This window comes from Apodemus sylvaticus, chromosome 22, assembly GCF_947179515.1.
Source record: "Apodemus sylvaticus chromosome 22, mApoSyl1.1, whole genome shotgun sequence".
NCBI lineage: Eukaryota > Metazoa > Chordata > Mammalia > Rodentia > Muridae > Apodemus > Apodemus sylvaticus.
Window position 1 is genome coordinate 54841364 of NC_067493.1, and position 23969 is coordinate 54865332.

Sequence of the window (23969 nt, forward strand, 5' to 3'; positions counted from 1 at the left end):
GAACCAGGCACCCAGCCCTGGAAGCACGGGTTCTGCCTGATCTTATGGGTTCCTGGGTCACAGTGAGGAACACCCAGCGTGGGACAAGCCCGGGTTGGCTGGGCAGGAGCGGGCTGGTGCCGCTGCCCAATGGATATCAGGATCCCTGGACCCCATGCGAAGCCGGGGAGACCCCGGAGGAGGAGGGATGGGCTGTGGGCATGGGGCCAGGGGCATCCCAGGTGGAGAGGACCCTGCAGCCTTTGTCCACTAGAACGAGCTGCAGAGCGAGCTGTGGAGTTGCGAGGCCCCTGTCCCGGGCGGTCCGCTCTGCGCGCCACCTTTCCCGCTGCAAGAGCGGGGCGGAGCCCGAAGCAACGCGGGAGCCTGGGCGGGTCACGGTCCCCAACGGCCTGCGGCGTCCAGGCCCCTGCCGCAGCCGCGCTCCCCTCGGCGCTCCTGGACCCTATCGCGGCCCCCTGCGTTGTTGCGCGGGCTCAACTTTCTCGGAGCCACAGGTGGCCCGGGCGCGTTCCAGGGTGTGTGTAGGGGTGGGGGTAGGGGACTGGTTCTATGCGTGCGCCTCTCGCTCCTCCGCCCCCCAGATCCCCTGCAGCATCTATATCTCAGCCATGCCCGTCATCTCGCTCGCCTGCTCGCAAAGTTAGAAAAGGGGTGTCTCTTCCACAGTGACCGCCCCACCCCAGGGCTGGGAGCTCCGGGGCGCACGAGGCTGAGTTGCCGGGGCCCGCCCGCTGAAATCTCCTTGACCCTGCCCTGTAACTGACCCTTAGGGAAAAGGAGAGGAAAGGACCCCCCAACAACTCGGCACGCCTACTGCGCATGCTCAGAGTTGGACAGCTCCAGAGAGGGAAATTTAAAAGCGGTTTGAGCTGCGACGGTGGACAAATTGCAGACAGCGAGAGGCGAGCGCAAGGGAGTCCCCCTGACGCAGCGCCACCCGCCCCCAGCCAACCCAGGACCTGCTCCAGGTACCACGGCACAGCCTGGGCTGCGCGCCCCGTCCGGGCCGCGGGGACCCCACCGGGGCTGGAGGTTTCCCACACCTGCTTCAAGCTTGGCATGGAGGATTTAGGGGCGCCCCGGAGTCTTAGTTAATGCCGCGTTTGTGGGTGGCCGGATGGGTCGTGTGGTGCATGAACTGGTTTCCCAGCACCCATGGGGGGTCTCCTTCCAGAGCGGGAGACCGGGGATGGCTCTCCAGCCCCATCAAGCTCCGCTTTTCTGATGATCTCTTCATTTTCAAGCCGTTCATAGCAGAATAGTAGCGGGCAGCCGGGCTTGTTAGGGAATGGAGTTCTTCAGATTTCTATTTGGCCTGGACTTTCCAAAGCTTGACGCTTCCATTTAGGGGTCCCCCTCCCCCCTTCCCCTTGAATTTGAAAGAACTTGGAATTTCACTCACTCTCTATCCTTGGCTCTTAAACCCTGCCGGATTTTCCTGCGATTGTGACCCTTTGTGGGTCGCTTGCTTCTGAACTGTGGGAAACCGGGGGTCTCTGCCCTGCCTACATCTGTGTTAATGGGAACTTTTTTTTGTTTGTTTGTCTGTTTGTTTTAACTTTTTTTTTTTTTCTTCCTAAGGAAATGATAGAAAGTGACATCGGGTCCAGAATGTCAGGAATGATCAGAAGCTCGGGGCACAGCCACCACCGCTCTCCGCAGGAATACAGGTGAGGGCAGGGCTGCCTGCTGGTGGGGGTGTCTGTGAGCTAGACAGTGTGGGCTTCAGAGTGGCTCTCTGCAGTTCTGTGTCCCCTCTAAGGGAGTGTCTCTTGTGGGGTACAGACCATGGGCAGACTGGTGACAGCAGCTCCATCCAGTGACTCCAGCAGGGGTTCTAGGAGATGTTCCCTACCCCCCACCCCCAAAGCGCTCTCCATGTTGGGAGGTCATAGGTCACAACTATAGTTCTTAGCCTGGCTGTGTGACTTTTAGCCAGTCTTTTGCCCACTCTGGACCTGGTTTTCTCCTCATATAAATAAATGGCGTTTGTGGATTTAGATGACCTCAGGGTCTCTTTTGAGTTCGAACGGCCAACAAACCTCAAACGGAAGCCCAAGTAGGATGGTTCTCACAATAGATTGAAGTTCAGGGGGTCGTGGGGGAGCTTTACAGAACTCCCCTCTTTGTGGAAAACCATTAGGGGGTCCAGCCAAAAACCAAACTCAGATAAAACCTTTACAGGTGGGAGAACTGAAGCCCAGAGTGGAGCTCAGTGAGGCACACAGCCACCGCTGGGATGGAGGGAGGGAGGAAAGGAGGGAGGGAGGAGAGAGGGGGAGGAAGAGGAGGAGGAGGAAGGTGCAGGGTCCCCTGCCAGCCTCTCTTACTTGAGATGGAGCGGCCTGACCTGGTTCCCAGGGCCCTAAAGCCAGCACTGCGTCTTGGTTGAGTAGCGGGGCCACGATGGGGGCTGCCCCGGGAAGGCTGTCACCTTAGATCATCCCTGTTTACCCAGGGGCCGTCTGGCTCGGGAGGCCCACTGCAGCCCAGCCGTGCCTGCTGAGGCCACGGGCAGCCTCCAATTAGAAGAAGGCTGTTTCTGACACAGAGGAGGCCAAGGATTCAAACAGCTGGGCTTATCTTATTGGGGTGGTGCTGGTGGTGCTGTGTGTGTGTGTATGTGTGTGTTTGTGTGTGTGTGTGTCTGTGTATGTTGTGTGTGTGTGTTGTGTGTGCATGTCCATTACTGTACCCATCATTCCATCATTCCTGGCCTCTGTCACGCCCATGTGGAAACTGAGGCCAGCCTTACCCAACCTAGGACCTCTGGGCTTCCTTCTTGCTATAAGTGAAGGCTGTGTGAGCATCTCCAGCGTGGGTAAACCTGGCTTCTTTGACTGTGGGGCACTTCTTAAACCTCAGTTTCTTTATCTGCAAAATGGAGCTAAATGGCCCCAGGGGTATGAGGTTGCTATGGCAACCGAGCAGCTGAGTCTGTCTCAGCCACTTGCTGGTAGTGTGATCTCTGAGCCAGCCCTAGAACCATGTAAAAGGCAGTAGGAGGAAAGAGACTCCCCAAGCTGTCCTCTGACTTCTACACGTGTGCTGCGATTGACTGCTTCCCCCCAAAAGATAAAAAAATAAATAGAAATTATAAACGGGCAGGCTTAGGCGGCCACAGGGACTCGTGGCCAAGCTGGCAGGGCGTAGGCGGCTGAACTCATTTTGTGATTGCTGCTTCCAGCGTAGCCTTGTTGGGATGTGTGGGAGTCACAGCCACAGGGAGCCTGCGGGGAGTGTGGGATGGGATCCCCGAGTCTGCTGCCCGCCCGTCTGCCAGCCAGTGGAGGCCCCCAGGGGCTGGGCTACATGTCCAGGCCAGAGCAAACCAGAAGTTGCCTGCAGCACTGCCAGGCCCTAAAACCAGGGGAGGGCAGACAGAGAGCATCCTGGGGGGGGGGTGGCAGGTGTGTCCCGCTCACTGACCAGCTGGTGATTCGGGACTAGCAGGCCCTGTGTTATCAGTACTGGATCCGGAGGTGCCCGGACCCTGGCTCTGGCTGGCATACCTTTGCCACGGTGTTGGATAACTTAAGCATCCAGATGGCAGAAAACCTTAACCTTCACTGCCACCGCTGGGGGCCCTTTGCCTCAGACTGCCACCTCTTGTGGTATAAACGGTGACTCTGAGGATGAAGTGCTGACCAGCTGCCCCCAATCCGTCCTGAGCACACAGCATTCCATGACGATCTGGTGAGAGAATGAAGCCAGGGATTAGCCAGGGTCAATGCTTCGAGTCCTCAAACCTGAAGTCAGTCGGCACACACCCTGAGATCATCAGGACCCTAGTCTCACTCCCCCCACCCCGCTGGTAAAGGTCACACACTACCTCACCTCTGTGTGACCCCCCCCCAGACAAGTTATTACCCTCTCTGATCCACTCTGTGAAATGGAATCTCTGAAAACCAATCGACCGGCTGGCCATGGGGGTTTGTGCCTGCAGCCGGCGTTCAGCCAGCCCAGGACAGCGCTTACTCCTGGAAGGGAAATTTTATAATTACTCTGCACGGAGTCCTTACTCTCAATGCTTCCATTTTTCTCCCAGAATAATAGCCAGGGAGAGGGTTACAGCTTCTCATTTGCGCTCCTGTGTCTCCGGGGACTGCTCGGAGGATTGACTCCTGTAGGCTGTGAGTCCAGCCACCGCTGAGGCCCCCATGCAGGCCACAGCAGCTGCCTGGAGCTCCACCCCCCTGGGGCTAGTTCAGCCGTTAGTTAACTTTCAAAGCCCACGGTCCGGGAGGGCGTTGCTGGCTGTAGCCAACCGCCTGGGTCTGGGGCAGCTGTCAGGGGTCAGTGGAGGCCCAGACTGGGAGCAGTCACCTCTCTGTCTTCCTAGGGGCTGACACCAGCCTGCAGTATCTGCAGCCTTGAGCTTTAGCTGGGTTTCCTCTTAGCTCAGAGGGTGGGAGGACAGTCCTCTCCCAGAATGTCAGGGAGAAGTTCCTCAGTACCTGCTGCGTACTCAGTCCCAGCAAGTGTGACCTTCATGTCTTCCTAACAGCGAGGACCTTGGCTTCATCTCCACTTGCAGATGAGCAGACAGAGGCTCGGGACCTTGCTTGCCCACAGGCTTAGATGGGGGGAGAGGGAGGAGAACAAAAAGTTCTGAGCAGCTGCGTCAACTTTTAGAACTTAGTGCTGAGAGATCAGACCCCACACCTTTCCTCCAGAAGGGGCCTGAGTAAGGAAGGCAGGAGAGTGTGTTCTCTGGTCCACACCGCTCCCGAGGTGTCCCATGGAGAGTCCTTGCCCTGATTGTTGGCTTCCCAAAATGTCAGGGTCTGTCCTATAAAAAGGAAAGGATCCTGGGAAGAGACACCCCCCCCCACCTCGTGCCACAGTGGTTTCCTTCGGTGAACCACAGTGCCAGGCAGACCGGCTAGTTGAGTGTTGACTGGATGGATGGTCGAGCAGACAAATCCTCCCTAGTGACAGGAAACTATTCAAAAGCTCCCACAAAAGATGTGGGAGGTGGGACATCGGACCTTTTGACAGAGGTGCCACCCAGCAGATGTAAGTTCTGAGGTAGACTTACAGGGGAACTGACGCTCTTTACATCCTCCATTTTTGAGGTCAGAATATTGAATAGAATCTCAGCTACTGTATAGACAAGGAAGAGAGGCGTCCTTGCTGGGGTCCAGTCATGATACTACCCCCACAAAATACACACACACACACACACACAGTCCCAAGTCAGCTATCGCTCTAGCTGGTAACAGCACTCCCCTTCCCCCCCAAATCACATCATTTCATGGGATACACACTCTGTCTTTCAGGGAATTTCTGAGTGTGCTAAGTAGCATTTAACTGTCTTTTTCTTTTTCTTTTTTCCCCTGTGAACCATTCTGAAAGGTATCACAAAGAACATGTTAGCTGGGTAAACACGGCCCTCAGACGCTTAATCCTGGAGACAAGAACAGTTTGTGGAATTGTAACAGTTTCTCACCAGCCACAGCCCAGGAGGGTGGGGCACCTCCTTGTTCCTCCCTCCGGCATTTGCTGGCACACCCCTTCTGGGGCAGTGCGAAGACACAGTGCGAAGTTAAGAACGTGGCCACAGCACATAATGCCCGTGTGCCTGTTGTGTCTCCATGCCCCCCCCCTTCCTAGCCTCATGTCTGCCCCACAGTGAGAATCATGATTCTGTTTTCTTTATGGGGAAGCTGAGGGACAGAGATGGGAGGGAACCAATTTGCTGAAGTCACACAGCTACAAAGAAGTGAGGGTGAGATTTGAAAGCTGTGCCTTCTCCTGTACGATGGCAGTGCCAGCTCTGCCCACCATGGGCCTCAGACTCAGCCGTGCGGACAGAAGTAGCCACTCGGGCACCGGGTCACCCTCGCTGGGTGCCCACTGGGCGCCTCGGCACGTGCATGATCAGTGATGACAGGAAACAGCGCCGAGGGGCCCAGTCCACCTCAGTGGGCAAATATTTGTCACATGAAGGAACAGCAGGCCGAGTCAGCTACTCTCCGGCGTCTTGTCATCTAGGTATTTAGCGACTAGAAGGAAGCAAAGGGTCCCTGAAGTCGGCAGGAGATTCCCCTGCTGCCCAAGCTTAGCTAACTAGAATATCAATGTTAGAGGCAGGACAGAGTTCAGAGGCACTGAGACGGTTGGTTCAGGAGGGCTTCTCAGAGGAAGCACGGCTGGTCAGAGCCAGGTTGGCAGTAGAGATTGAGGAAGGTGTTCTGACACCAGCTCAGCTGCTGATTCCGCCTCTTTCCCACACGAGGAAGTATACAAGAGATGCCCACAGGGTGTAGAATGCACAGCCTTCTTAGGCCTTATTCTCAGGCAATAAGAGGCTAGAAACCTGCGGACATATTGCCAGAAGGGCAGCAGCCTTCATGGGGAGGACCCACAGGGCAGGGACAGCCGGGGGGAGGGGGCTGGGTGGCTCTGAGCAGCAGACACTGGGAAGGAGGCATAGTGAGTGTTTGAGCAGGGGTGGGGGGGCAGATGAGAAGTAACTCCTTCAGTAGGGCCACCTCCCTGCCCCCTCCCCCAGCAGCCAGGATAGCCAGCTCAGATTCCCCAAAGTGCCCCTTGACCGAGACTGTGTCTCCATGGGGACCCCAGCCACACAGTTCTTTTTATGTTTGTTTGTTTTGTTTTGTTTTGTTTTTTGAGACAGGGTTTCTCTGTATAGCCCGGGCTGTCCTGGAACTCACTCTGTAGACCAAGCTGGCCTCAAACTCAGAAATCTGCCCGCCTCTGCTTCCTGAGTGCTGGGATTAAAGGTGTGCACCACCACCGCCCCGCACACAGTTCTTTAAAGATTTATTTATTTTATGTCTATGAGCATTGCTCTCTTCAGACACTCCAGAAGAGGGCGTCGGATCCCATGACAGATGGTTGTGAGCCGCCATGTGGTTGCTGGTATTTGAACTCGGGACCTTCAGAAGAGCAGTCAGTGCTCTTAACTGCTGAGCCATCTCTCCAGCCCAACAGGATCCTTTTTTAACAGTGACGAGATAAGGCTGTGCCCTCCCTGACACATCCTGGATTGTTTCAGCCACGTGGGCAGAGTGGTCATAGGAGAGGCTGCAGGAAGGGTCTCTCCTTCAGCTCAGCCCCGCGCCTACCTGCCACGCTCCTGAGGCACACTGCCTGTGAGCTGGGGTCGGAGGTAACCTCCTCCCAGCTACCAGGGGACTTGGGAGATGCAGACGGAAGGGCCACAGGCTCTCCTCCCTGGCCATCCAGGGTCAGTTAGGAAGCCTACCTGCTTAGATTAGGAGAAGTCAGCTTGCCCATTTGGGGTCTGCGGAGTTGGTATGGGTCCCTCTAAGGGTCGGACACTGTTCGTGACTTGATTCGCGCTGAGTCCGTACTCCTTAGAAGGTGAACCAGTCCCACGAGCACCCTCAGCTGCAGGAAGTGCCTCCCTCCTTTGCCACCTGATCTTGACCAGGCCTGAGGGACAGGGTGCGGCAGGAGCACACCTATTTTACAGTCGGGTAAACTAAGGCACAGAGAGGCAGATGCTCACAGACAAATCTCATGGATGCTGAGAGTCTGGCTGTATAGGGTTCAAACCAGGCTTGACGACATCTTCCCTAAGTCTGGGTGTCCCTAAGAGAGGTCTGGGTGGTGTCAGTAAGGAACAGCGTGCCTGGCACTGTGTGTGAACGGGGAGATGTGCTATTTGGGGGACTCTCTGGAAAGCCAGAGTTAGGGGAGCTCTGGGAGCCGACTCAGTAATGATGACTTCTGCAAATAACAAGTCCCCAGGGTCTGAGAAGGATGCGCTGTTAGGGGTCACCCCTGGGACCCGTGAACCGGTACTTTCATCTGTCCACTCAGCTAGCCCTTGTATACTTAGGCTAGCTGCCTGTATGCCCACACTAGTCCTGTTTGCTCAGGCTAGCCCCATGCTTGCCCAGGCTAGCCCCCTGAGCAGACATCTAGCCCCTTTGTATGCCCAGGCTATCCCTATGCTCACTCAGACTCTGAGCAAGGTAAACTGTAGGTAGCCACATGGAACCCCTGAGTTCTCCACCCCTGCTAGGCCTCAAGAGAGCAGGGGTTGGACATCTGGAAAGTAGGGTGCATTTGTGATTATTGAGCACCTACTGTGTACAGAGGCTTGTGCTGGGCTCTGTGGCTCTTCCTGTAGAGGAGACAAAGTCTTTAATAGTGGGGCTCCTGGAGCCACTTGCACTCAGTGGGAGGTTCTGCTCCTGTCTTATCCCTGCTGATCCTCCTGACCCGCAGGGTCCCCAGAAACCTGGGTGTGCCCGCAGGGCTCAAGAGAACAGAGGCTTGCAGGCAGTGATAGGACGGACTATTCGGGGGTCAGAGAAACGGGCGCCTGACAGGGAGAGGAAAGGGCACACACCGCGAGCGAACAGAAGGCGCAGGGCCCCAAGAAACCACAGCTGAGGTCATTGGAGCCACGGCCGTGACACCCACCCACAGTGTCCCTGAAGCCTTAGGTTCCTGGGTCAGAGTCACCCCAGCCAGAGGGTGACTGCCCTCCCCAGCACATGGTTTATAGGAGTCACCTGAGCATGGGGCAAGCGTCAGTGAACACGAACCACAGGAGCCTGGGTCACAGGCACAGGAAGCCGGAACAGTGACGGACAGCTGGGCTGTGGGCACGCGGGCAGTCAGGTCAGGGATGGCGAGTATGTGGGCATGAGACAGGTCTGTGGGATGGAGAGGAGGGAGAGGTCGCTCTGCCTCTAAGGCTGTTACCCCCATTATACAGATGTGGAAACCGAGGCTTAGAAAAGTTCAGAAGCGCACGACATCACCCAGCAGGAAGGATGAGGCCAGGCCTTCATCCCAGAGTCCGTCAGCTGCAGTGACAGAGGAGACGCAGAATGGAGAGTGGTGGGGGAAGGGTAAAAGTATGTGGGCATTGGGGACATAGTGACCCTAGGGTTTCTCCTCACTGGGGTCACAGAAGGACAGACAGTGACCCATAGAGGGAAAGTTACTGTAAACACTGCCATAGGCTCTGTCTGTCTGTCCGTCTCTCTGTCCCTTTCATGATGACAGGAGAGATCTCAAACTACCTCTCCTCCCCCCCTAGAGAATCTCTGGGGCATCTGAGGTGTCTTTACCTGTATTCTCATTCATACCCATTTTACAGACTGGAAAACCAAGGTTGGGGACTAAGTGTTGCTCTGAGGGCAGGAAGCCAGGGTAGTTCCTGAAATCAGGAGTCTTTCCTGTAGCAATGTCCTGGACCCCGAGTTTACACTTAATGAGGCACTGGCAGGAAGCAAGGCTGTGTGTGGATGCCTTCTGGACAGGGAGATGCTCGAGTCAGTTGGGAGGGCCCCGTGCAGCTGTGGGGAGGAGTACCTTGGCGTGCTCCTGGCCTGGACAGTGAGGACAGTCCATCCTCCCTTGTCCTCCCGTGCCTCAGTCCCTGGTCCCTGTGTGGAAAAGTGGGGAGGGCACAGGGCTTCGAGCCAGCGCTCTGTCACGGGAGCACAGCGGGGTTGACACACTAGACAGGCTTTCTTCTGGCATGGCCGAGGCAGGAACATCAGAGCCCTGAAGTGACAGCAAACCCCGAGAACAGAGAACAGGCACTGAAAGGGGACTGCGCACTGTCTCCCTGGACGCTTGCAGCGGCTCAGGGGCAGGGCCTCGGGGCCTGGGGGACTTGCTTAAGGTCACGTGCTCAGGGTCCCAAGGAGCCATCAGGTGCCAACCGGCTCAGGTCGTCTCCAAGAGTGGATCCAGCGCCCAAGCAGGACCCTTTGGCACTGTGACTCTCCTGGCTGTGCTCCAACAACCCGGCTGACAGCTCTGGGCTCAGGTCAGGGTTACACGAGGAACGCAGAGACCAGACTGGAGCCTGTCACTCTGCAAAGGGGCTCTTACTGTACTAGCCTCAGTTTCCCCATCTGTAAAGGGAGGCGTTCCGCTCTCCATGGCCCTTCTGCTGCTCTGAGACAAGGAATTTGGGGATTAGCAGGGCCGGACCTGCCAGTTATGCTCAAGTCTTTCTTGTGGTCTCTGACCTGGGTTCCGTTTCATACAGCCATGTCGGCAGAAATCCTTGGTGAGCCCCACAGGGGTAAGGGTAGAATGGCAGGCTAGAGAGGAGCAGTGGGGAGCACTCAGTGTGGGGGATGATGGAGCTGGAGCACGGGTGACCTGGCTGACCACAGGCAGAGAAAGACACCCCCACCCAAGGGAGTCAGGAATCGTGATGACCCTGCCCCTTCCTGGTTAAGGGGCACCCCAGTGTGACTGTCGCCTTGTGAGGAGAAGGAAGGCCGGCGGGGCACGGGCTGCATGTGGGGGTGCAGAGCAGCTGGCGGCTGCAGGAGGCACGGGAGGTACTGAGGGATGCTGAGAAGTGGAGCCACCATCAGGTGGCACCAATGCCACCCTGCCACCCGCGAAGCATGTTTAAGAATTATCTCTGTAGTCCTTACTCTATGGGAGGCAGTTTAGGGACCTTCGGGGACTCAGTTTCTCCATATGTAAAATGGGGACAGCACGCCAACCAGGGCCTGACTTTAATCAAGGGCATCTCGGTTAAATGGAAGCGGCTGGTGGGTAGTCAGGCTCTGTGTCTGCTGGCTCTGAGCCTGGCTATCCTTAATTGAGATGCTAATATATCGGCGTTACCGGCCGTTGCTAAAAATGGGCAGGGTGGGTGTGTTGGGAACCAGGTGCTACTCCGTGTTTCTTGGGCCTGATACTCAGAGCGAGCCGTGGCTGGGACAGATGTCTGTGATTTATAGATGAAAAGCCGAGACAGGCTCAGAGAGGTTAAGGGGGTGACTTAATGGAAACCAGGAGTAAAGTCACCAGCTTGAGCCCCTGTGCCTCTCTGTGGACTGTTTCCTGGATTTGCCGCTGCCAGGTTCGAGTACACGTTGGTGTCCTGGATTTGCCCCGAGCAGAGTTCCCCCTTGTGGAACCCGATGGCTGGGTATCCCCCTCATCTGAGTCCGAGCATCCAGGGCACCGGGGAAGGACCGGGGCTCTCACAGGCATCCCTGGGAGGCTGGCTGGCTGTGGGGTGAGGCCGAGAGTGGGGTCAGCCCCTCCCCTTTGCACCACAGTCTCTGGGGGCCCAGGGGACAGATGGCATGGGCCAGGCCAGGGGCAGGACTGTCACTCAGATGGATGAGTTGTAAGCAGGCCAAAGATCTGGCCGCTAGGAAACACAGAACCGATGGCACTGAGACTTAGAACAAAGGGGCGCCACGTGCCACAGTGGCAACAGTCGTTTGTGGCACAATGGGCCACCGGGGGACAGCAGCCTGGCCAACTGTTGTCACTGACACAGGAGCAGCCAGTTTCCAATGATTTCCAGGCCCTGTTTTCCTATGAGGCAACCAATGGCCGAGGTAGCTCCTGGGTCACCTGATACCGGCTTCGTGAGCGAGAGCCCAGACCTGTGAGGACTGAGTAGCAGCGGTGATGGTGACGCTAACTGAGGCTCTGAGGACAGACAGAGGCGATGCCAGGAGGAGGAACGGCTGGCCACGAGGGAAACCCCACACATGCAGGAGGGACCTAGAGGCCATGGTTCTAGGGGATAAGCCCCCCATCCCCTGCTCCTCTCGGAGACCCTGCCACACATTGGTTTGAGCTCAAGAGTGTGGGATGTGGGATGTGGACTGTGACCAGTTGTCAGCAGAGCAGACAGACCCTGGTACTGAAGAGCTGGGGCTGGGTTAGGGTGTGGGCATCCTAGACAGCAGATACCAGGCACTATCACAAAGCTGCTGGCCACAAGGCACATGGGACCTCGAGGATTCCAGTGTCATCTCCCTTCTTGGGGTCTTGCCCAGCACAGCCTTTCCCTTTCTGCAGAAAGCTATGCATTGACACATACATGTGTTTATTAGCCGGCTGGTCACGGGGCACCTGATGGGACTGTGGGGGCTGCCTGGGTCATGAGGAAGAGCCCTGGCTGCAGGCTGTGCCCCCTGCTCCTGGACCCCCGCTTCCTGTGCTACATGACCTTGACTCGTTGTGCTGAGCCTCAGTTTACCACATGTGAAAGGGGGCACGGTATGCATATACCTTATCCAAACCAAAAGAAGTGTCTTGTGTGTCGCACGCCACAGCGTGAAGGGGGCGGTGTCATGCAAACACTCAGTCACTTCTGGATTCTGAAGTTCCAGTTTTTGGAACAGGCTCCTGCCTCCCACGGGTGACGATGACCTCCCTGGGGACCTTCAGTCGCTGTCATGGCTTACAGCCGTGGACGTGCCGCGGCTGCAGCAGATGGCGAGTGGGCGGACAGATCTGGGCAGCCCCGGTGTGCCACACCCACACCCAGGTAGGTTCAAGGGAAGGAGGTGGCCCCAGCCCTGCCACAGGTAAGTCCTTCTGTTTCTCTGGCTTCTCTTTCCATACCTATAAAGTGGGAGGAGTCCTCTCTTTCTGGGAGCACGTCCATCCATACTTAGTGATATGCCAAGCCTCGGGGAAGAAGACACCCTGGGATTTCTCAAACACCTCACACCGTTAGCAAACTTGCGTTGGGCCAAATGCAAGCTGAACCCGTCTTTGCATGTACTAAGAGTGGGGTTTAGATTTTTCTGAAGACGGTAAGAAAATGGAGACAGCAGGCCTGATGGCTGGCAAGGCGGAAAGCCTCTGCCGTCTGACCCTTTAGAAAACACGTGGACTGCTTCTGTTCTAGAAGGTTCTGAGGGAATCCTGGACTTCTGTTCTAGAAGGTTCTGAGGGAATCCCGGACTTCGTAGGTGCTGCGTAAGTGACAGGGAGCTGTAATCAAAGAGAGGGGACTGAACTGAAGACAGTGCTGACAGAAAGTGATAGTCGAGATGCCACTGCTACACAAGGCCAGGGCGAGGTGGCCATCAGTGTCCAGCAGGATGGCTCTGGGGCAAGTCGTTCTTGAGCAATGTCCACAGCGACTGACTTGTGTCTTCCGTGAAGGACGAGGAAATATTTATTTGCTTTTGAGGCAGGGTCTCCTTAAATATTACAGGCTGGCTTTGAATTCCAGATCCTCCTGCCTCAGCCTCCTGAGTGCTGGAATTGCAGACGTGCTGTGCAGTGCCTTTGCTGGGAAAAGCTATTTTAGATTTTTTAATTCATAAAGTTTAGATCCAAGCTATTCAGTGCTGATGTTTACAGCGAGAAACAAGACACACACTGTATGTAAAAAAAAAACAGGTGTGGCTGTGTGCCAATAAAACTTTATTGACAAATCAGGCTGTGGGCCAGGTTTGGCCTGCTGATTAAGTTTTCTCTAATCTAGAGCCCTGAAAGATAGCCATGCAGCATTGGGGTGTGCCTGCCACTCGGGCCAGTTTCCTTATCTGCAGGGAAACTGAACAGAGCTATTCTTCCAGGGTATCACCAGTGATCTACACAGGAGACATCTTAAAGCAGTTGGAGTTTGATACATGGTGAAAAAAGGCAGAGCCTAGCAGCTTATGGCAGAGTACGTTTACTTGATTAGAGATGGTGCAGCGAGAATCTGTGATTGATTAGTGATGTCTGTCACAGGTCCAGCATAGGAAGCAGATGTACATCTGCTGCTCTTGGGCTAATCTTTGGCAGACTAGCCGAGCTTCAGGGAGGAAGAGGCCACCTAGCCTGCTGTCTTCATTTTCTTCCTGCCTTCAGAAAATCTAAACCCCACTCTTAAGCGCATGCAAGGATGGGTTCAGTTTAGATTCTAAGGAGCCATGAAACTTTTGAGGAGATGAATGCTAAATTAGCGTTTTAGCTCATAAAGCACAAGAACCAAATTAATTTATTATCGCTGTTATCATCAGTTCACATTAGTAGAAGTTTTATTACATCCCCAATCATGTGCTAAGCCTTCAGTAGGCCGTACACCACTTAACCATTGCAACATCGCAAACAGGTAAGGGTACTGGGGATGCTGAGGCTGACCAGGTTACACAGGTTATCGGGTCCCCGCTATTAACCACCCCATCCGGCTTCTCTGTGCCTTCCTCCTACAGGTGCCTTGGCTGGGGCCGCGGACCTGCATGTGGGTGCGGCCCCACGTCCCCTGCTCCGTAGTCAGACCGCCATGGTCCCCAGAAGCATGCTGGGCCTGAACCCCATGGGCGGCCACAGAACCAGTGTAAGTGCCACTACACGGCTGGGAAAGAGGAGGGTGTCTGCCCGTCTCTGACCGTCTGTCTCGCTCTCTCCAGGCTGAGCAGGTGAATCAGTTCCACACAGGGGGCCAGTCATCATCCGGCCTCCAGGAAATGCCTCAGCTGTTCTCCCCGGCCACCCAAATCCAGTTCCCTCTGCCTCCAGGGTCCCAGCAGGTACTGTAGGCTTGGAGAGGGACTATCCTGGAATCACTCGTACCAACCTTTGCGAATCTCAGTGTATGCATACACTCAGGCTCCCGGGGATAAGATGCCCTCTCTGCCCACGCTCTCATTGCCACTCAAGTCTTGCCGGGATGCAGGAGCAGTTAGAAGCTGGGCCGAGGTTCGTAGCTTACATCTGCCTCTCTCACAAGCCTCTTCTCTCTGTGCAGTGCCCTCCTGCCGGCCTCTACTGCTCTCCGTTTGCCGCTGGTCCTTCCTACCCACAGGCCCACGTGACGGTGCATCCACCTCAGGAGCCACACCCCAAACACTACCCCAAACCCATCTACTCCTACAGGTGAGATGTGACTGCCCAGAAGGAGGCTACAAGGGCTGCCTTTGGGGCATCTTAGACAGTCAGGAAAGTTGACCTGACTCCCAAGGGGAACCCCCAGGTGGGGCAGACTCCCGGGAGGAACTGGCAACACTGTATCAGATACTGGTTCTCCATTGTCACGAGCCTGATTCTTCACATTAAAAAGTCAGCTGTAGGCTGGGCGGTGGTGGCCCATGCCTTTAATCCCAGCACTTGGGAGGCAGAGGCAGGCAGATTCGTGAGGTCAAGGCCAGCCTGGTCTACAGAGTGAGTTCCAGGATAGCCAGGGCTACACAGAGAAACCCTGTCTTGAAAAACCAAAACAATAACAACAACAAAAATGTAGACATGGCAGTGTGTATCTTGGGCTTTGGGGAGGGAGCATCTTGGATGAAGTCTAACAGCCTATGGGGGTTAGGTCAAAGGGCAAGTGGGATCTCTCGGCGGAAGGGTAGGCACAGCACACTGAAAGGTGCTAACAAGGACCTAAGGCTGGGAATGTGGAGGGACTGGTACCAAGCAGGGCAGAACTCCTGGCAAGAGGGGACCTCAGGCTGTCCGTCCCTGTCCTGAGGCCTGTTTCCATCCCCATCTCTGCCCCCAGCTGTCTGATCGCCATGGCCTTGAAGAGCAGTAAGACAGGCAGCCTGCCTGTGAGTGAGATCTACAGCTTCATGAAGGAGCACTTCCCCTACTTCAAGGTGAGGGCTCTGACCTGGGTGGGGTGCGGGGCCACCCTGCCTCTCTCCCTGGCTTCCTCTGCACTGATCTTAACCTCACAGTTCACCGTGTCTGATAGGGAGGTCAGGGGCAAATACACCCCTCCCTGCGGTTCCAACCTACGAAGAGAACGGGGTGATAGAAGGGGGCTCGGATGGAGGAAACAGAGCTCCTCACACATCTCGGGGTGTAAAGAGGGGAGGGGCCGGCCTAGTTATTCAGCACAGAGCCAGACAGCAAGACCCCAAGCCCACCTTCAGCAGGGGCCTTCGCTGGGGAGTTCAGAAGGACTTAAGGAGCTCTTGGTGGGAGTCAGTGGTGGGAGTGTGGTTGGCCATTAGTCAGTCTGCAAACTTCAAACCCCAAAGACCAACAAGCAGCGAGATGTCCCGGATCACAGGATCTCGGGCCTGGACAATACCCCGGGTAGAAATGCTGGGATGCATGGGTTGGGTGAGCTGGGTCCCAGGATCTGGTTATCCAGCAGTGAAGGATGAACATTTGAAAGCTATTTGTGGGCTGGAGAGACAGCTCAGTGGTTAAGAGCACTGACTGCTCTTCCAGAGGTCCTGAGTTCAATTCCCGGCACCTATATGGTGACTCACAACCATCTGTGATTCAATGTGTCTGAAGACAGCAACAGTGTACTCATATAGATAAAATAAATACATAATTCTTAATGGGCAGCTCCAGAGCTTTTGGCATCAGTCTCTCCTGAACCCTGCCCAGTGGGAGATGAGAAAAGCCCTGGAATTGTGGTTCCACTACAGATCCGCAGCCACTAGGGCAGGGGCTCCTGTGTGCCGCAGTCCCCACCCTTCCCTCTCGTCTTCCCAGCTTATATTATAGACAGAATTCCTTGTGTCCTGGAATTCTCCCTGTGTTGTGGCAGGGAAAGACTCGTTAGTGGGTGTCACCTGAGGCACCTACCGGGCACCCATTTCTCACCCCCCCCCCCATAGACGGCACCTGATGGCTGGAAGAACTCAGTGAGGCACAACCTGTCCCTGAACAAGTGCTTCGAGAAGGTGGAAACCAAGTCCAGCGGCTCCTCACGCAAGGGCTGCCTGTGGGCCCTGAACCTGGCACGCATTGACAAGATGGAGGAGGAGATGCACAAGTGGAAAAGGAAGGACCTCGCCGCCATACACCGCAGCATGGCCAACCCGGGTGAGCCCCGCCTCGCCCCACCCTACCACGCATGCGCGCACACACCCACACCCACCACCTCCGTAGCCTGCCATAGCTCCCCGCCCCAGCTAGAAGCCAGCCAGTGCAGGAGTCGGCTGAGAAATACGAAAAGCTGTTGTTCCTGGTTTCTCACCCCGCAGCCCTGGGATGGCATTGGCGTGGGGATTGGAGTTAAGAGGCTGAGAGACAGCCGGGTGGGTAGAACTTCCTGCTCTTAAAGAAGACAGGGGTTTGCTTCTTGGTACCCGGGTCGGGCTGCTCGAAACTGTTTGTACCTCCAGATGCAGGGCACCTGGCATCTTTTTCTGGCCGGCACCCATGTAGGTGGGGTGGGGGTGGGAGAGAGGGCGAGGGAGAGGGAGAGAGAGAGAATGAATGTCTTAGGTAAAAGGCAGGCGTGGCAGCCTGTGTCTGTGCCCTGTCCCGGAGGCAGAGATGAGAGGCCCCTGGGGCTCACTGGCCACGCAGTCTGTCTGAATAGGTGACTCCAGGTTCAAGTACAGGGCGCTGGGGCGGGGCAGCAGTGCTCCATCCAGTAAGGGGGAGACAGGTCTTAGCAGGAAGTGGGAGAAGGCTCTTTGTGGTGCCCATCCCAGGCCTTGGTCTAAGCTTGCTGTGAGCTCCTGGGTGGGTCATTGGCCTCCATTCTCATCTCTAAAGTGGTCCAGCTCCTGGGCCCCTGTGGTTCAGTAAGGAGCAGTCAGACACGAGTGATTCCTGGGCTGTGTGGAAGCACAGAGGGCAGGGTGAGGACCTGAGCCCGGGAAGCCAGGTGAAGGGAGCATGGCCGTGCGCATCAGCAAGCCCAGGGCTCCTTGGGCAAGGTGGGCACTGGAGATGCCTGAGCTGACAACAGACCTTGTCTCACGGTGGAAGGCAAGGGCTGCCGCCTGACATGGTATTCCGACCTGGACGTGTGCTCTGTGGTGCATGCATGTGCATGCACAGACATACACAGGCACAGACATACATAGGCACACACAGACACAGACATACACAGACATACACAGGCACACACACACACACACACACACGCACACACACGCACACACATGCACACACACATACACACACATGTACATGCACACACGCACACATGCACACACACACGCGCGCACACACACACATGCACACGCATGCACACATACATGCACACACACAGGCGCGCGCACACACACGTGCACACATGCACGCACATGCACGCACACACACGTACACACACTCACACACATACACACACACGCACACACACACGCACGCACACACACATGCACACACATGCACATGCACACACGCACACACATGCACATACACATGCACACACACATGCACATACACATGCACACACACATGCACACACACATGCACACACACATGCACACACACGCACACACACATGCACACGCACGCACACATACATGCACACACTTTTTAAAAGAGTGGTTTCTGCTCTTTGTTCTTTTTACAGAAGAGAGTCCAGCCCACGGCAGTGAGTTTCAGTGCTGGGTTTTTCTTGCACACAGTGGCAGGGTCTCCTTAGTCATTATTGACCTAGCTGTCTCCTGGGACCTGTGTCCCTGCCTCAGCTCCCTCTGGAGGGGCTGCTGGGAGCTCAGATAAAGTCTTAGGAACACGGGTCTGCACGATACAGGCCTGCTGGGCGGGAGGGGTGTTAGCGTTTCATGACAGCCCCCTCCCGTTCCTCGAAGGTCTTTCAATGGTTTGGGATGGCACCACATCGCCATAGCAACCCAGTGCAGACTGAATCACACCATCTCATAGGAGACCGAGAGTCTCAGAGGGTTGCTAAATTCATATGAGCGGGCGGTGGCACAGGGACTCTGGACTTGGTGACAGAGGGGACTTCCGAGTCTCGTTTCCTACTTGTGTGCAGAGGAGTTGGACAAGCTGATCTCTGACCGCCCGGAAAGCTGCCGGCGTCCCGGAAAACGAGGGGATCCTGAAGCCCCCGTACCGACTCATGCCACCACGGTGGCCATGGCCCACGGCTGCCGGGCCATCTCCCAGCTCCCGCCTAAGCCACTGATGACCCTGTCCGTGCAGTCAGTTCCCCTGCACCACCAGGTCCAGCCCCAGGCACGCCTGGCCCCCGACTCCCCGGCACCGGCCCAGACCCCACCTCTTCACACTCTACCCAGTCTCAGCCCAGGGCCTCTCCCCCAGCCAGCCATGGGCAGGGTTCTTGGGGACTTCCTCAACATCAGCACGGACATGAACACAGAGGTGGACGCCCTGGACCCCAGCATCATGGACTTTGCTCTACAGGGTGAGGTGTAGGAGACGGGGGTTGGGCAGGGTTGAGGGGAGAGACCCGAGCCTGGCAGTGGTCTGCCTGTGCCCACCCTTAGCATCGTCACTATGCCAACCACCCCACCTGTTAACACTTAAGGAGCACCTGCTGTATACCAACCAAGCACTTCCTAGGCACCAACTTGTCCTTCCCTGCCAAAGCCCCGCAGCCCCGCCATCGTTCTCCTGATAAGGACGCTAAAGCAAAGAGACGTTGAATCACCAGCCTGGGCCCCCTGGCTGCTCACTGGCAGACCCAGGAATTCAGCCTGGTACCCCAAAGTTTTCTTTAGTCATTGCTTCAAAGTTATGCATGCTAAGTCGGGCGGGGTTACACTACAGCACGGTGGCCCCGTCAGTAAGTCCAGGACGGGGACAGTGAGTGGACAGGCGCGTCCAAGAACCAAGCAGGGCAGGGCAGCCTGCACATCAGCAAGGGCTCCCAACCCGTCTGAGCCCTGGCGTGCGTGCGCCTGCTGTGTTCCAGCCCTCGTGTCCTGTCCCTCAGTAGAGAAGAGAACCAGAGGGCAGGTGAGCACGTCAGGTCCACCGTGGCTGTGGAAAGGTGTATCCCACCCCTTTGTTCCTTTCTCCCTGCACAAGAGGGGGTCACACTAAGCGGGGAAACACCATGTCCCCCACCCACCCCACCTCACCCCCGCTTTGATCCTGAGGCCGCCGCCCGGTACGATCCAAACGCCTCCCGTTCACTGTGCCTCAGATGTGGGTGTCTCCATCTTACACAGTGGCTCAGAGACTAAAGTGGCTTTCCCAGGGACACACAGCAGCAGGAGGAAGACCAGGGCTAGGCCTCAGCTCTCTGTTCTGTGATCACACAAGGCCTCGAACACCTCCCATGATCTTTGCCTCTGTTCCTGAGACAGGGATTTGAACTCAGGGCTGGTTGGCCCTAGGCCAGCTCACCCAAATGCTTTTGTCTTTGCAAGGTAACCTGTGGGAAGAGATGAAGGAGGACAGCTTCAGCCTAGACACGCTGGGGGCCTTCGGAGACTCCCCACTCGGCTGTGACCTGGGAGCCCCAAGCCTGACCCCTGTCTCTGGCAGCGGTGACCAGTCCTTCCCCGATGTGCAGGTGACAGGTCTCTATGCTGCCTACTCCGCCGCAGACGGCGTGGGCCCATCCGTGGCCAACTCTGCACAGTACCTGGGCACGCCGGGGAACAAGCCCGTTGCTCTGCTGTGAACTGCTGGCCCGGAGGAAAGGCCGCTTGGCTGCACCATGTTTCTAGCCGATTGCTGACGGGGAAATGACAGCGTGGGGTTCCTCCTGCTCCCCGACATGCTGCCGCAGGACACTCCTGGGGCACCCAAGTCACAAGAAGGGGCAACGGCAAGCCTTCCACCTTCCCTTCTTCTGCAGGACCTGAGGCAGGGGCATGGCCATGGAGACACCTGGCTCTTTTGAGCAGAGCCCTGGATGATCAGCATCCCATCTTGGGACACAGTGGGGTGTCATGGAGACACAGGAGGAAAAGCTCTGAACACACACATTCTCCTGGGAGAGGAGCCTCTGACTGCCTCAGAGCATGGCCTACGGCTGGAGAAAGGCCTGGCCAGCCTTGGACGTGGCATGGCTGACTTCTGCCACAGGCTTCTGCCCCTTACTCCTAGAGCACCCAGAGCCATGCTACTGAGACTGTGTACATTTATTTATATTTATTGTGACTCCAGCTGACATCCCTAGAATGAGACTCACAGCGACCCCTCATCCCTCAGCAAGCCTAACTCCCTAGTGACCCCGAGACCCCACTCCCACCCCTGGGGTTCAGAGAATGAGTAAGCAGCACTTTTGCTACCGGGGAGTGCCCTGACATTTTCCTATTAGGACAGACTTTTTTCCTTGGGGTTTAATCGCGGCTCACGTCGACTCCTGGGGATACACGGGGATGCGGGGTGGGTACCACAGCTTCGAGGTTGAGGAGGATTTCTCTAAGGCCTGCAGGCTGAGACCTGTCTGTGCCAGGTTAGAGACACTCATGTCGGGAAGATGGGAACATTGGGCCAGAGCACTCACACCCTCTATAGCACCACAGCGTGGAACACTGGCCTCTTCTTCGCCATGTCTGTTCTCATACCACCCTCTTGTCCCGTGACTGATTTTTCCAAGGGAGGGTTCTGCAGGCAGGTGGGTCATGGGGGAGAGGGGTGGGGGGCGCCTCCACCTTGATATCTGACCCCATGTCTGAGAGTTCACACCCTAGGTTGTTCAGGAGAACCGGCAGGCAGGCCAGTTGTCGGCAAGGGCAGTGCGAAGCCTTGTCCTCAGAAGCCATCTTTCAGGCCTTCCCACTGCGTGCAGTGCAGCCCAGCCCAGCCCAGCCCAGCCCAGCCGGCCAGCCTTGCTCAGCTGAGGTGTGCCTGGCCCTCGAAATGTCATGCTGTTTAAGTGTTAAGACCCTGTGTCTGAACAGTGCCAAGACTCTGTAGGTGTAGTGCTGAATAACTGTCTATTGTCAATAAAGGCCGGACAGCAGCTGTGTGGTTCAGTGTGGATGGCAGGGGTAGGGGTGGGAGGTAGGGATAGCGGGACACAGCATAGACAACAAGTACCCTCTGAATCAGCCCAGGATGGGATAACAATAAATCAACGAAATTCACAATTTATTGTCCTTTTACTGACATTTATGGTCCTTCAGAATGAACACTTGACCGGGAGCATCTTGGGAATGAGTTATCTATCGACAATTGTCAACTGCTCCCATAGTAGAGGCTCAGAGTATGTGGTGTGTGTGTGTGTGGTGCAGGGACAGGGGGCTGGGCCTACACATGCCAACTTCAGGCTCTAGTAGGGGTGGGGCTGCTCTAAGCTGGGGGCGGGGCAGCAGACAGACTCCCGCCTTCTCATTGTCTGTGACACGCCAGGTCAGGAATGATCACGGCCGTGAGCTCACACAGCCATTGGAGAGACCGTGGCTTAGTATTCAGTGCCCCCATTTTGCTGGTGAAGAAATGGTGCCTTGGACAACTTTAAATAACCAGTGCCAGGCCCCCTATTCTGTGGCTCATCTGTCAAGTGTGCCCTGTGACAGAGGTTCAGCCAATGGAAGCATCCTGTCCCCAGGCCTGAGACTGGCTGCCGACCCAGCTGCCCCGCTGATACCGTGATCTTAGCCCAGAGAGGCCCTGGGACTTCTGGTCTCCTCTAAGGGGATAAATGTTCCATTTTAAACTACTGTGTTATTGATCTACAGAAAACCAACTGTACTGGTGTTGTAAGGGTAAACTGAGGCTGGGAGGAGCACCTAGAAGTAAGCCTAGGTGTATCCGTGAGGGGTGCCCGATCCCACTTATCCACTAGTTTAAAGAGGCACAGACCCCTCCCAGAACCGACTCCCGGGTCTTTAGACACCTGCTCCTTCTCCCAACAGCAGTGGCTGGGATGAGGGTTTGGGGGTGTGGGGAAGGGCTAGAGACCCGCTAACGGTTAGAGGCGGAGTCATGGCGCTGGGATGACCTGTTTCAGGTGGCCCTGTGATGATGTGATGCTGGGCCTCAAGTCTCCAAGCCTCATAGTTCAAGAATAATAAGTGACATTTGGAAACTAAGTGGCCCCCTGTCCGTCATACCCTTAAGCCACTTTGTCTGCCAAGATGTGCCCAACCACAGACACCTGTCCCTCAGTAGAGCCCTCCGCTCAGCCAGGAGTTGGCCTAGGGACCAGCAACGCCATGACATGGGAGCTTAGTTCTGGGGACTGTCTGCCCTGTCCTTGGGGATGTTCAGACCCTACAGTGGCCTCGACCTTGACAATCCTCACCTTCTGAAACCGGGAAGTTTTCTCTGAGTAACCATGGAAACCTTCGTTGTTTTTCTGTTGCTGTGGTAAAGACAATGGCCAAAAGCAGAGGGTTTGTTTGACTTACAGGTCCCAGTCCATCACTGAGGGAAATCAGGACAGGGACTCATGCAGGGCAGGAACCTGGAGGCAGGAACTGATGCAGAGGCCACAGAGGGGTCCCCCCTGGCTTGCTCAGCCTGCTTTCTTATAGAACGCAGGACCACCTGACCATCCAGTGGGCTGGGCCCTCCCACATCAATCGTGAGTCAAGAAAACGCCCCACAGACTTGTTTACAAGCCATTTGGGTACAGGTATTTTCTCAGTTGAGGCTACCCCGCCCCCAGATGACCCTAGCCTGTGTCAAATCAAAGGAAAACAACAGCACCTGGCCAAGCTCCCTGAGGACTAGTAGCTCCTGGGTGCTTACTGTTCTGAGCAAGCTAGACGGCTCAGGGCTGGAGAGAAGGCTCAGTGGTTAAGAGGAGCAGGATTCGATCCCCAGCACCCGGGTGACAGCTCACAACTGTCTATAACTCCAGTCCATAGGATCTGGCACCCTCACACAGACAAACAGGCAAAATCATCAACATACATAAAAGTAAATAATTTTTAAATGACTCTCTAGACCCTGAATGGTGCAGTCAACAGGGCCAATTTGTTTTGTTTCACACAAAGGGGCTTGCTTTGTAGCCCAGGCTATCCCAAAACTCATGATCCTCCTGCCTTGGGTTCCCCAGTGCTGAGATGACAGGTACACACCTGTCATCGGGACCTGGAAGGTTCTGGCTCCCGCTTCAGGGAGAACTGAGCAGCCTTGGTCATGTCCCCCACCCCCCTTCTGCCTTGCCTGCTATGATGGACTGAAACCATGAGCCCAAAAACAACTCTCCTGTCCTTTGTCAGGTATTGTAGTCACAGTCTCAAGTAACAGATGCAGCAGGTTAAAAAGCAACATTTTAAAAACATTATGTGTCTTGGTGTTTTTGCCTGTGAGGCAAGAATGCTGCTATCTCGCTGCCCGGCACTGAAAAGCCCAGAGGTTCCTCTAAGAGTCAGCAGAGGGTTACCAATTGAGCCAGCAGTGACCCCACTTCTGGATCCAGACCCAAAAGATGGGAAAGGGAAAAGCAGGACTCGAGGACCCACGTGTCCCACTCCCCTGCAGGAGGATCACAGCAGCCAAGGCAGAGGCAACCACTGCCGCCTCCTTCAGGAGAAAACTACTGAGTTCTAGCCACATGACAGAACACGTTCAGCCTTAAAAAGGGAAATCGGACACATATCATAAAGTGCAGGAACCTTGAGGACATAGCGCTAAGT

At 55.8% G+C, this 23969-nt stretch overlaps 1 protein-coding gene across 2 annotated transcripts; it reads left to right on the plus strand.

Moving 5' to 3' along the window:
* The first annotated feature begins 822 nt into the window (after positions 1–822).
* Positions 823–20053, plus strand: Foxn4 (forkhead box N4). 2 transcript variants are annotated; one of them, XM_052169149.1, is made up of 10 exons: positions 823–971; positions 1585–1673; positions 12135–12280; positions 13947–14071; positions 14145–14264; positions 14483–14610; positions 15233–15329; positions 16311–16518; positions 18434–18826; positions 19797–20053. In XM_052169149.1, the coding sequence occupies exons 2-10, from the start codon at positions 1588–1590 to the stop codon at positions 20051–20053; spliced, it is 1560 nt and encodes a 519-aa protein (XP_052025109.1). In that variant the 5' UTR covers positions 823–971; positions 1585–1587. The 2 variants fall into 2 exon arrangements, with proteins under 2 accessions (XP_052025109.1, XP_052025110.1); XM_052169150.1 differs by lacking the exon at positions 823–971 and having other exon boundaries at positions 1588–1673; positions 14154–14264.
* The last annotated feature ends 3916 nt before the right edge of the window (positions 20054–23969 follow it).